This window comes from Porites lutea, chromosome 6, assembly GCF_958299795.1.
Source record: "Porites lutea chromosome 6, jaPorLute2.1, whole genome shotgun sequence".
Lineage (NCBI taxonomy): Eukaryota > Metazoa > Cnidaria > Anthozoa > Scleractinia > Poritidae > Porites > Porites lutea.
The window spans coordinates 1,638,998-1,652,500 of NC_133206.1; the positions used below are offsets into that span (position 1 = coordinate 1,638,998).

General features: G+C 38.7%; 2 protein-coding genes across 2 annotated transcripts in view; both read left to right on the forward strand.

The window, feature by feature from the left end:
- The first annotated feature begins 1,517 nt into the window (after positions 1-1,517).
- On the forward strand, positions 1,518-3,668 carry LOC140941196 (allatostatin-A receptor-like). Its single transcript, XM_073390171.1, has 2 exons — positions 1,518-1,564; positions 2,419-3,668. Exon 2 carries the CDS (start codon positions 2,421-2,423, stop codon positions 3,387-3,389), a length of 969 nt encoding a protein of 322 aa, XP_073246272.1. The 5' UTR covers positions 1,518-1,564; positions 2,419-2,420; the 3' UTR covers positions 3,390-3,668.
- A 1,287-nt stretch (positions 3,669-4,955) lies between these two features.
- LOC140941192 (allatostatin-A receptor-like) overlaps positions 4,956-13,503 on the forward strand; it is a 9,428-nt gene continuing 880 nt past the window's right edge. Inside the window, exons 1-3 of the mRNA XM_073390168.1 lie at positions 4,956-4,992; positions 8,006-8,234; positions 9,270-9,719. Coding sequence (XP_073246269.1) covers positions 8,059-8,234; positions 9,270-9,719 — 626 coding nt within the window. The 5' untranslated portion in view covers positions 4,956-4,992; positions 8,006-8,058. The remainder of the gene's footprint in view (positions 4,993-8,005; positions 8,235-9,269; positions 9,720-13,503) is intronic.

Below are 13,503 nucleotides of genomic sequence, written 5' to 3' on the forward strand. Positions count from 1 at the left end.
AAAGTGCGCACCAAATGCGTTTTCTCGGATTTTTGAGAGAGGACTGGGGCGAGTTTCACAATAGAATGTATGTGAAAGGGGGAAGAAAGTATTAAAAAATCCGTTTTTACATCGAGATATCACATTTAGAACACAATGTGATAAAGAAAGCGTTTAAATGAGAATCAAAGTGAGTAAGCACAAGTTAAACATCCACTATCGAGGTTCTCCGAGAGGAAGTTGAACTCAGCAACACGCGTATTGCTTACGTTATGCACATTCCCGACACATTGCGTCTCCCCTCGGCAAGAAACAACAGCAAATAAACAAAAATTCCAATAGCGTTTCTCTTCAGTCAACTTCATTTTAATAATATTACTTCACATGCTCCTTTTTACGGCGGCCATCTTGTTATGCGCAGTAAGAGATGCGCAGTGCAAAACCAGGGAATCACCTTAATGTCTTCTATTACTTTTAAAAGGGAAAATCTGACAATTTCGTTTCGAATTCTGCGCAAAGCGAGCCAACCTGGGCCTTGCGGCCGTTTCTCCTCGAGGGGTTTCCTTCTTTACAAATCAGTTCTCCGCGGTAACAGTGCTTACGGTTGGCTAGTGGGGTAAGAATGAAGGGGTTTAGTTTCTAAATAAAAGAAATTGTGGTGTAGCTTCGGTGGGGGAGTGAAATAGAAAAAATGGTGTTATCGTCTGAGTTGATAAAGTAGACTGGTCACCTGACCGTAGCTAGGGGGATTTAGAGGCCGATGTTTCGAGAGCTAGCCTTCGTCAGAGCGAATGTAAGAGATTTTGGTTTGTGTGTTAAGGCCACGTTTTGAAATAAATGTTTCTTTACGATGTATGCAATGAAAGATGATACAACGCGGATGAAGAAAAACACGAGAGCTTTCACATAAAACGAAGCATTCATTAATGTTGAGTCCTATTGACGTTTTTAATGTACCCTACCTATTGAGATATATCGTGCAGTATGATACATCACTTTGTTGTTAAAAACATATCAAAATAAACTAAATTGGTGTTACGTCACTCTTATTTATTGAGATATTTGACCGAAGAACTACAACTTATGCCTGAGGAAGGATAATTTGTAACTGAAAGCACTCAATTAGAAATAATAAAAAAGTAGGAATAACAAAAAGCTCTTGCCCGGATGAGAAACATTTCTGTCGTGTTTACTTGGCCTAAAAGATACCGGATGTCGGAGCTATCTTATTGATAGAAACATGGTAATAAAAAAATAAGTCAGAATAATCCGTTGAGAAAAAGGAAATGTTACAGTGCAACTTTTCTAAAACTTAACACGTGAAAGATCACTGAAAGATCATCGCAGTTATGTATTTAACTTAAGCTGCTGTGAAGAGAAAGCCTGAAAAGTAAAAAGTCATAGAATTGAGCGATATCGTGACATGCGGTGTATCCTCCTTTCATAAACACGTGACTAACACTGATGACTATTTTTTTTGTCACGGGTCTCCTGTCCGTCATAAATAGGGTACGAACGCCACTGATATTGACGAGATAGAAAAAGGTTTCTCTTCAACACTATACAGTGTAAATCGCCGATAATGGTAAGTGTTAGTACATCGTACACCTTGTATTGCGATAAATGTTTTTTCTCCTTGAAGGGGATGTTCATAATTTGTATGTCGTGATCAGTCAGTTCATTTGGTTTTAGCTTTGGAGTATAGTGGCGATATTTTAAAATCGGTTGGGACCCGTTAAATTCCAGCATAAAATTAAGGACAATACATAGCAAAAGCAGATAGTCTGGCCTTATTCTTCGTTCGTAGATTGATCATCCTTGACCTTCATGTCCTTCATCAGATGATACGTTACAGATCACAGTGTACTGAGGCTATCAAATCAAAATACCTAGCTAACAGCATTATTCTACTCCTTTCAACATCCCTGGTTTCAACAAACCCTGGTTTCAACGCTAACGAAATCAACGAAAGAAACAGACAGACTCAAGAATAAGTTTCAAATCTTTCAAAAGAAAAAAGTGAAACTTGCTTTACTAAGAAACACGGGGATGTCATCGCCTCCATGAACACAAAAATTGTTTTGTGACGAGCGAGCAAGTCACTTGAGGTGAAGTGTCATTCTTTAAAGGGGAACTGACGTCACGCCTTCTGAGTCTCGAAATTATAGCCTAAACTTTTCAAACTTGGCGTTTTGGCTCCATGTTTAACTCTTTTCTTGTCCTTAACTATCCCTTTTTTATAGTTGCTATAAACTTTTTGTTTATTTTCATTTTATCCGAACTATTCCAGTGCTGAGGCGCGCAAACGAAAACTTCCAATGGATGCAAAGAATCCGAGTTCGATTCAGCGGAAGTTCGATAAAGCAAGTTGAAATTTACTGAAAATTAACCAAACGTTATCATTGTCTTTTCACTGTTTATGTTCTTTTTTTTCGGAAGCAATGAGCCCCATCACAGCAACTGATTTTGGTCTTACAGTGGCCTTCTCACTGGTAGTTATAATAAATCTCCTTGGTAACGGCGCGGTGTGTTTCGTGGTTTTACGGTATCGCGGCATGAGAGCACCTATTAATTACCTGCTGGTGAACCTGGCTGTGTCAGACATGATGGTGGCTCTTGCTATCACTCCACAGTACGTCATTAGATGGACATTTCACCACCCTAACGGTACCGCAGGAGACTATATGTGCAAGTTCCTTACTGGAGGAAACTTTATTTGGATTGGTGGAGCAGCGTCTGCATTCTCTTTGGTAGTGGTGGCAGTGGAGCGTTATTTTGCCATTGTTCGTCCCCTAAGTGACCGCTCCCGACTAACAAACAGTCGATTAACGTCCGTTATAACAGCTTCATGGATTTTTGCTTTAGTTTTGAACACTCCGTTGTTCTTTATGCTTTTCTTTGATAACAGGAGTTCTCACTGTGTGGAACGTTGGCCAAACAGACAGCTTGGTGAACGGTACACAGTTGTATGTTTTTTTGCTTTTGGTGCCATTCCGGTCTCCGCCATGGCGTTTCTGTATCTACGAGTTCTATATAAACTTTGGAAAACAGGTATTCGAGCAACAGTTGTGTCAGAACAGGCCAGAGTCCGTGCAAGACTAAAGGTGACTAAAATGGTTTCTGTCGTCAGTATTATGTACGCTGTATGCTGGCTACCAAATCTGGTAGTTTATATGCTGTCTCAATTCGAACCAGGGAATTACGGTTACAGTTCATACTCATACATAATTTCCGTTGTACTTGTGGGTCTTAATTCAGCCATAAATCCTTTTATTTATGCTCTCCACAGCGCAAACTTTCGCCAACATATCAGGGGTGCTTTGTGTTGTAGGACCTATCGGGCAGTAGACTTTCTCAACCCTTATAATAGTGCAAACATTTCTGGTATAATCAGCAGTGGAAACTTATAACTTAGCTGTCAACAAATACAAGTGGCATTTTTCATCTACACTCAAGCCGTTTAATGAAATACTGTGGATGTGCGGAATTGAATATTAAACAAATTACGGTTTAAAACAGGAGTACCAGGAGAAAAACCTCTTGGAGCAAGAGCGAGAAACAACAGCTAACTTTTCTTATAATTCCTTTTAAAAAAACTTGCAGAAACGTTTACATGAAAAACAAAAAGATGGTAGGGTCATCACCGAGACAATCATATAAACACATTGGCTTGTCAAGGCGAGACGATCGGAGCATGCGCCAGCGCTGTTGGCTTGGACAAAGGCTGAACTTTTTTCTCATGTAAACGCTCGCTAATGTTTTCTCGGCTGGGAGCGTGACCCTCTTCCCCGGTAAAAACGTTTCCCCATGTAAACGGGGCCTTGCTAGCGTAGATACTTTAGATTGTGTTTGGTTAACTTTCTTTTAATAGAAAGTTTCTAAAGACATACCATTGACGCTTTTAAACTTGGTCGTCCAATGAAATTGCACATAAGCGCTGTTTTTAGGCAGTAGAGCACACAAATAACACCTTACACCATTTCATTGAGTTACAAAACCAACATGAACAAAGATGGTGGGTCCTACGTGTGTATTAATTACAATCGTTTACAATTTTGCGCCTCTGCACGGTTTTACTAATCTCGCAGGCTTATAACAATATCAACAGATACCTCTTATTTCCATATTTCTGTAATTAAAAGCTTTTTTTTAAAGTTTATTGATTATCATGATTATTATTTGTTTTTTAATTGCCTGTCAATTTAAAATTTATCGCTGGCAAAGCACTTCTGCTGACATTTCAGGGACGGCGGAGCGCAATTTCAACTTGCTAGGGCGGGGGACTGCGCTTGAAAACTCGCACTCGTTACAAGGCTGGTCTCCTCCTCCATAGGCTCGGAAATGATGTTTTCAACACTCTCCATGAGACATTTCCCTAGACAACCTCAACCTGGATAAGGTGTAAGATGACAGGTACTTCCACTGCTTACAGCATGTACCTTATAACTTAAACAAAAACATTTTTCCTCTAGAAATGTGGGGGGCAGCCCCCCTCCCCCCCGGCTCCTGCGTTCCTGTATTTTCAAGTGTAAAATCCAAATATAGGAAAAGTCTCGTACTGAATTTTTATACTTTGCATTCTCGATTGTTAAAGTACTTGACGTACTAAAATATTAATATGTCAGTTGAATATCACAAAAATGCATGCGTCATGATGTTTCCTTGTGTGATGGTTGTCATTTTCCTGGAGGTGTCATCACCAACTCTCTCCAATCTTTAGATCCTTACACTGCACGAAAAATTGGATTTACACAAATTTACTCGGAGTAAATATGGTGCGAAAAAGTGCAAACTAGGGGGAAAGTAAAAGCAAAGATGGTAAATACCGCATTTGCTGGCCAGTTTACATGGGGGTGTAAATTTTAGGGCAAATGCGGTATTTACCATCTTTGTCCTTTATTTAACCTTAGTTTACACTTTTGTGCACCAAATTTGCACTGAGTAAATTTGGTGTAAATCCAATTTTTCGTGCGGTGTTATGAGAAGGGACCGAATTGGACAAACAAACCTCGCGTGAGTTGCTGTTTGTTATGGATTTGCAAAATGAATACCTGTACTCTCGAGCGTTAAACTGCTAGACGTTATAAAATATATTGCAATTGAACATCACAACCATGAATGAGGCGTCATTTTTTAGTAATCTACATTGTCAATGTCTTTCATTGAATCTGGGAGCGAGTCTGTGGCCTTGTTTGGGTCATGTTATCTGATTTTGATTGGGATTTATCTCCAGCAATTCTTTCAAAGCTTTCATTTGTCTATTTCTGCCTTTTTGTGTCGATCTATGAGCCTTCATTTAAGTTTTAATGCCGCAATAAAAGTGCTTCAAAATACTGGCCTGTCGAGATATCGCGTGCATTTTGAATGCAATATCACAACATTGCCCTTGTAAGCTGACTGCTGCATGAAATCAATGCTGACACGGTTCTTTGTTACATATTTACTTGGTCAATCACTCAGACAGATTTTATTTTGTATCTCTCACTGTTTTCCAAAGGATCGCCTTAACCCCTTTTTCAGAACCAAGGTAGGTACAATATGGTGACTATTTTGTTGTCTGTCCCGAAAGCAACAGCTAGCGGCATTTAATTTGTGGCTAGATGAACGTACGATTCTACTAAAAGTATATTTGCCTATGATATTTGTGTTTGTTTAAGTGACCGTTAATGAAAAGTAAAGTAAGATGAATTCCATCCACGGCTACTCCGTTATACATAAGATTTCTGTCATATTTTTTATTTGTATGAAAACGTATTCACCTCGTGTTTAATAGTACATTGGCGAAGGATAATTATGCAAGAGGAGGAGGCCATCCATATCAGACGTCATCGTTCAACCCTATATTTAAAGTTATACATACACTTCCCCAAGCATCAATTATGTGTTGATGTTTTCTTTAAGTAATAAATATATAAAACAGAAGTGAAGAAGTGTTTTTAAAAAGTTAATTATACATGTATATGTAGAGCATTTTTCTGATCGCTGGTACTCCGCTACTTAACTTAACAGACAAGCCATATTTTTTTGCTTTATTTTTGAAGCGCCTTAACAAAGTGGCAAGCCTTCTGCCATTTAACCATCCAAAAGGGTCGGACAGGCGCGAAATAACTGAAATGAAGATCTAAAAAGGTGCCGTTTTGCCTTTACTTTTTCTAACCATCGTCTAAACACGTTAACAAAACAGTACAATATGATCAATTATTATATAATTATATAATATAATAAATAGTTTTCTATTTTAGCGATCTTTGGCCTGAGAGGAGCGGCAGAAAACCTTAAAATGGTTTCGTCTTATTTTATGTTTTATATTGCTGCGCATTATATTAAAATATGAGTGTGAAGTTAAATTTTTAAAGCAAGTAAGATTCAGTAGCTCGATAGACCTGGATACAAATACTTCAATAAAATATTCTGCCATCTATGTTTTTCCTTAAATTTAGAACTAGGGTGGTAAAAAGCATGAAAACACTGAGCATGGAACGGCTGCTCATTCGATAGCCCAAATCGTAGTCTTCCCACAATCTGATTACAATTTAATTTCTTAAAAACTCCTAGGCTATCAAATGGATATGCCACAAAACAATCGTTTGGAAATTGTCATAAACTCAAAGACCTAATAAAATAATAAGTTATTGGACAACTGAAGCTTTAGGGTAAAAAACCGAGAGAAAAATAATTTTGACTTAGGATCGCTATTGGTGGAAATTGATGACCGGAAGTCATTGACGACAAGATTGTATTTGTATTCTATAAGAAGCAATATTCATTTCACTTCAGTAGATAACAGAATTGACAGTGGTTGTAAACTTTCAGTTTTGACACTAAGATGCATCAGAACTTTTCGTGATTAAACGTGACCAGCGTTTTGATGAAGTGCATCATCCTACTGCCAAAAGCGATCACTGGTGATTAAACTCAGTTCTCTTTGGTTCAATTTTCACCTTTTCTGGATCGAGGCACTTTAAGGCAAACTCATTGTATCGTTATCCCGCACCATAGAGGCTCTATTTTGGCACCACTCTCAACTGGAAAATTATGTTTAGTTTGTAACCTGTTTGTAACTCAGTGCCAGCTGCGTGTTGGTGAGTTGCATTGAGAATTAATTAATTTATTGTTTATTGTTTATTGTTTTGTTTGCCAAAAAATTATACAAATCAAATAAAATCTAATTACCTTAACTCTCATGGCGAGGAAGCCCAAGAGAAGCCACCGGGCTTATAAGGAATGGGCTCCCTCAGTTAGATAATTAGAACAAAATATTATCATAATTACACACGGGAAAAATCAATGGCAGAGCTACAGTAAATCTTAAAATAAGTATATTAGATAGTCGTACTAATCATAGTTCTAGGCTAAAAAAAGCGAAATGACAAAAAGAAAACAAAACAAAACAAAACAAAACAAAAGAAAATAAAAGAGCAAAGGAAGAAAAAAAATACATATATATATATATATATATATATAAATTACTATTTATGATAAGAGGAATGCTTTCAGCTTACAGAAAAAGGAAGCGGTACTTGTTGCATTTCGAATTTCAAAACTAAGAGAGTTAAAAAATTTAGGACCTTGGAAACTGATGGAGAACTTTCTTATATTAGTCCTGCATTGTGGTAAATAAAAATGCTCCGAACTTCTAGTGCCATAAGAATGCACCTCGCGTGTCACCAGAAACATGTTATTGAAGCTATAAGGAAGTAAGCCAGATCTGTATTGATACATAAATTTTCCTATTTGAAGTTTGTAGATACTCTCAAGATTCAGAATTTTTAAATTTTTAAATAAGGGGTCAGTGTGAGCATCGAAAGCACTCCTCGACATTATTCTTACGACCCGTTTTTGAAGTGTGATTAATCTTCTGAGGTTTGATGGGTAAAAATTTATACATTTAGTTCCCAGTGTTGGCTGTGCTCTTAAAGTTGCTGTTGTGAGTTTTCTGTTATTGTATAGGCAGTCGCTATATCATTCTTTTTACCGCATTTTTCTGTAATTGTAGTTCAGTGCCTTATGGTATTCCTTTTCTTAGGAAGACTACCTTAAATGAGAGGATAAACGGCTCTTCCAGCAATTCTGTTCACCATGATTTTCAAGAGTATACTAGCGGCGTGCTCGATCATGGTTGGCGTTAATCTGCTTGGCAACTCACTCGTCTGTTTCGTTGTACTTAAAAATAAAAGTATGAGAACAACTATGAACTTTCTACTTGTTAACTTGGCAGTTTCTGATATGATTGTTGGTTTCTTCTCCATATTCAGGTGAGTCTGTTATAATAGTAGCGAATTTCTTATTCAGGGAAATTTTAAAGCAAAGGCGACAAGGTAAAGGCAGTGTAAATATGTCACATTTGAAGTTCAATCATGTCACGATTTCCCAAACGTAACTCCATCGTGATTACTCCATCTCGCTAAATTAGTCAAACGTAGGCGAATTAATTCTGCAAATTTATAGTTCCTAAGGACTTATTTCAAATTAAGAAAGACAGAGAAACTGGACACGATGACAGCGAAGAAACGGTCGAAAAAAAAAAAGGATGCACAGGCTGCTACAGGAAAATGGCGAAATCCTAGACCCGAAGGCGAAAGTTAAAAGTCCAAGACAGGAAGAAGCACGCAAAATCGAAACTTAGTAAATCATCGAAAAAAACTTCCGAAATGGAGATTGGATGACAACAAAAATACCATGGCCCACATTTTTTAAGTAGCATTTGCTACCCCAAAAAGGATTTTCACCTTGTCGCCAAGTTAATGTTGTTTCATGAAACGCAACATATTTGTAGCCTCAGTTGTCATCACTGCCACTCTGTTTTCTCCGCCCACAGTTTAGGGAAATCTTTGAGCATGATTTTAATAATTTTATCCATAAAAAACTATGAAATCACTTACTGATCTTATATCTTTCCTTATTTGGCAAGTCTCATGGCTTTCAGGGGAAAATGTAGAATATGTCTTCTTTCGTTCCATCATCATTGTCATCACCATTTTCATCATCGTTATCATGGCGATCATCACGTTCATTATAGCTGCGCGTCCCTTTGAAATAAACCTATGCATGATATCTATTAATCTTCACGTTCGGTTCTCCCTCGCCGTTTGAGATAACACTGTCCAACATACAGGTTCTACGTTTTTGAGCCGACTGGAATAGCTTCAGATAGTTTACTCACGCTACCCTCTAGCCATTCCCCTTTCATCCTGATTCGTCTTCTATAACAATTTGTAAGAAAGGGAACATTTCTTTCAAAAACTAAACCGTGCGATATTTTTTCGCATATATCATATTTTGAATTTTAGGTTTCTTTTAAACAACCCTTTTGAGAGTCTACACGGTACTGCTGCCCATGTGATGTGCACACTGTTAACTGGTGGAAACCTCATGTGGACTGGACTTTTAGCATCTGTATTATTTTTGGTTTTGATTGCTGTCGAAAGATATCATGCCGTACTACATCCTCTACATCATCAGAGTGGATTTGTTGTCACAAAACTGAAATCCATTGTAACAGTATTGTGGATCTATGCTTTCGTCTGGCAAATTCCAGCGTTTTCCTTCTTTCGTTATAGCAATGAAGTCAAACAATGTGTCCCAGCTTGGCCAGATACTTTTGGTTACGTCAGATCTGTTTGGTGGGTCATCTCAACTGCTGTTATTCCTGTAATTATGATGGGATATCTTTATACGCAGATTGTGCTCAGAATATGGAAAACTAACTCTCCCGGAGTAGTAGGAAATGGAAAAGTAAGGTAAATTGAACTCACGGTCATCTGCTTGATTCAAATATTGGTTAGGAGAATTCTACTAGCAAAGGTATCTGACATTCAACCAATATAATGAGGGCAAATAAACTATAATTATAACAGCACAGTAAATGGTAAAATAAATATCATATTATCCACTCCCCTAAGGGCTTTTCAGGGATAATTTACAACACTGGTTGGGGGACTTTGACAAGTAATGAAGGAATAAGCAATGATGCCCCCATACATGACTGTGAAAGGAGACTATTCAAGGGCCAGGGGGCTGGAGAAAAGAAAACTCCCCCAACCCCGCCCACGAGAGCTTGGTCGCAGGCTAAGGTACAATAAGCAAGGCAAACACCCATTTAATTTGTTAACCATATTTATTAATTGATAGAAGCGAAAAAATTCATTTCACGTTCCGTTGACATCAATGAGAAGAAATTATAATTGATGGGAAATCACTGTCACTACTCGTGAAATATGGCGAAAAGTTTTTTGAGCGTTTTGTCAATAATTTTTATCAATTTTCGGAGCCTTTTCACTCGTCACCATTTGATTGGTGATTGGCTGAGGTACTTGAGTAGGAAAAAACCGTTCTTTGCCTAAATGACAATTTTTTCCCAAAAGCCGTTGGAAGTCCCAGCCTCACTGACCCTCTCTCGTACTCTCCCTCTAATACGCTTGTTCGAGAAAAATATGCAAGTAAGAAAAAGATAATCACCTTTTAACAAAGCAAAATGAAGGATTATTGAAGGTTACAGAGGAATTGTTGAGAAAAATGAATAAGAAACAAATGGCGTAGAGCTATAAAAAGAACTGCGATCGTCCTAAAATCGGTGCATATTGTAATAAAAGTAAAAATTGCTAATATACCTCTGGGTGTCCAGAGGCTTACGTAATGATTTTTGTTAGCTTTTACACCTCTTATGGTGCATTATTTTGCGACCAAACCGCCTCCCAAGAAGTTTTTCGTCCCTCATCTTGGCAGTTGTTTACCATCCTCACTGGACCAAAGACGAAAACGATTCTCTGCGAGATCAGTTATTTCAATCTATCTCGCTAGCTGAATCGCGACACGCTAATTTTGCACTCATTGTAGCTGGTGATTTAAATCGCCTTGAAATCAAGTCACTCAAGAAACAGTTTCGTCTCAAAAAATTGTTAAAAAGCCTACTAGGAAGAATGCCATGCATACTCGATCTAGTTCTTACGGGCTTGCACAAAATATTACGACGAGTCGCGTTCATCCCCGCCCTTCGGCCTCTCAGATAACAACAAAGTTACAGCAAAAGCTAGAGTGACAAAAAGTGGTCAAAACCCCATAAAGTTAATGCTCAAGCGCGGCATGCGCGCCAAGTCGCAAAGCAGACTTGGGGAGACATCTGAGTGTTATGGATTGGCCCACACTGTTTTCCTTTCTTGACTGCTGTAACGATATGCTAAAGGTGTTCTACAAAGCACTGCGCACAGAACTCGATCCGCTCATGCCCGTTAAGAGGGTGTGTGTGAACACATCTGATCATGACTCCCGTGGATGACCCAGCACCTGAAATCGCGTATACTTAAAAGGCAGAAGGGCTTTCAAGAATACGGTATTAAATCAGCTCAGTTTAAGTTCTACCATAACGCAGTCCACCGCGAGCGAAAATCATGTAAAGCTGTCTTCTTTAAAACCAAGGTACAAAGCACGAAAGAAGAAGACCCAAAGGCATGGTCGAGAGAGGCAAAACGTTTTTCTGGTGTACGCGCACATTCTGGGGCCTTGTGTAACCATATTCATGGGGAGGGTACTGATAAACCATCTCCACAGGAACTGGCGAACGCTATCAATGAGGCGTTTCTAGAACCAATGGAAGAATATTGTCTGCCCCCACCTCCCTGTGGTGTCAGAGTTATGCATTGGGAGACTCTTAGCAAAATTAAATCCGTCTAAGGTGTGTGGACCAGATGAAGTACCCAATTGCTGGCTACTGCGAGAGCGACCTTCTCGCTTACTCTGTATGTAGTATGATTAATGCCTCCCTAAAAGAACGGCCCCTTCCTATCATCTAGAAGTAAGCAGATGTATCCCCACTACCCAAGAAAAAGAAGGTTGAGGATTTGACAAAACATCTGACATCAATCTCCGTTACCGTCTGTTTATCGAAAGTCTCTGAGGATTGTGTCGTACACGATTACATAAAGCCTGCTGTCTCAAGGTCGTGGACCCGAATCGGTATTTTGCGGTACCTAATTCGTCCACCACACAGGCCCTCGTACACATGGTCCACAGCTGGGCTTAAGCAACAGACGGCAATAACGCTACGATCAGGACTGTGCTATTCGATTATCGAAAAGCATTCGATCTAATTGACGACAGGATACTTGTTGATAAATAATTCAAATTAGTTCTACCAACCAGAAAAAACAACTGGATGATTGAACTTCTGTCCGGTCGTTCTCAGCGGGCTAAGCTAGCTGAAGGACTACTACAAGTAGGGCTCTGTCCCTTTCTGGGGTCCCCCAGGGGACAAAGCTAGGGCCTTGGCTTTTCCTTATTTTGATCTATGATCCAAGTCTTAATGGAAATTTCACGTCTAGCTCTGGAAGTATGTCGATGACACGACAACGTTAGAAGTTGTCGGAAGGGTGATATTGTTGAAGGGTGGTGCGAGTAATGCACAACGTATAGCAGACTGCAGTGTAGCTCAGTGGTCCTTAGATAATAGGGTCCAACTGAACAGCGAAAAGTGTAAAGAACTTAGAGTCTCTTTCACTAAAAAGCAGTCTGAGTTCCATCATATTCTTGTAAATGGTAACCAGCTTGAAGTAGTTAGAAGCGCAAAGCTGCTGAGTGTGATCATGGTATGAGCACGTTAACGAAACCGTAAAGAAGGCGTCTGAACATTTGTATTTCCCAGTTCAGCTTAAATGGGCAAGGTTCCCTGTAGGAATTTCATCCTCTCTTATGTCACATGTAGAAGATCAATCCTAGTTTATGCAGCACCTGTATTCTTCTATGCTCTGCCCAAGTATTTACGGTGCGAGCTGGAGCGGATCCAGGAAAGGGCAATGCCCAGTCTGTCTCATAACGTGGCACTTAAGGAAACTGGTATTCCAACCATTATTTCATATTGAGAGAAAATATGTGACACGGTTTTTAACGCTGCCCTCGGCAACAAGGATAACAAACTTAACAAGTTATTAACTGAAGCCAATAAGGCTCCAAATGCACTAAGAAATCAGCGACACTTTGGACTTCCAAAGTGGAACACAGACCGTTAAGAACACTTTAATTAATTTCTTTTGTCATCGTGCCTAAAGTACAATTAAATGATTCGGTTTTAATGCTTTTATATATTATATGCAAGAATTTTTAATATTGAGATATTGTAAATTATTCAATTTTTAGCTTAGCTTTTTTGTAAATAAGTAATTCAGCCACTGGCTGCCTATTTATTTATTTATTTATTTATTTATTTTAATAAACTATCTATCTATTAACCAGTGCGCCCCAGTGACTTATGAAGACTCCTCCCATCCCTCGCCCAGCTACCAGCGGTCCCTCCGGCGTTTGGATGTCAAAAACAGCAACGTTATAGCGGCTGATTTAAAAAACAAAAACAAAAGAAGTACCACCTATTTTCTTCTGCAAAAGATGAAGCGGAGAATATACCAAATAGGATTCAGTATTGAAGGGAAAATAAGTTTTCTACGTTTTTCTCTGATTATGTTTTTTCTTCATTTAATAGCCAGAGTTGGTGCTTTTATTTGTTCAGTTGAACTAAGTTTCTACTTCTTTTATAAT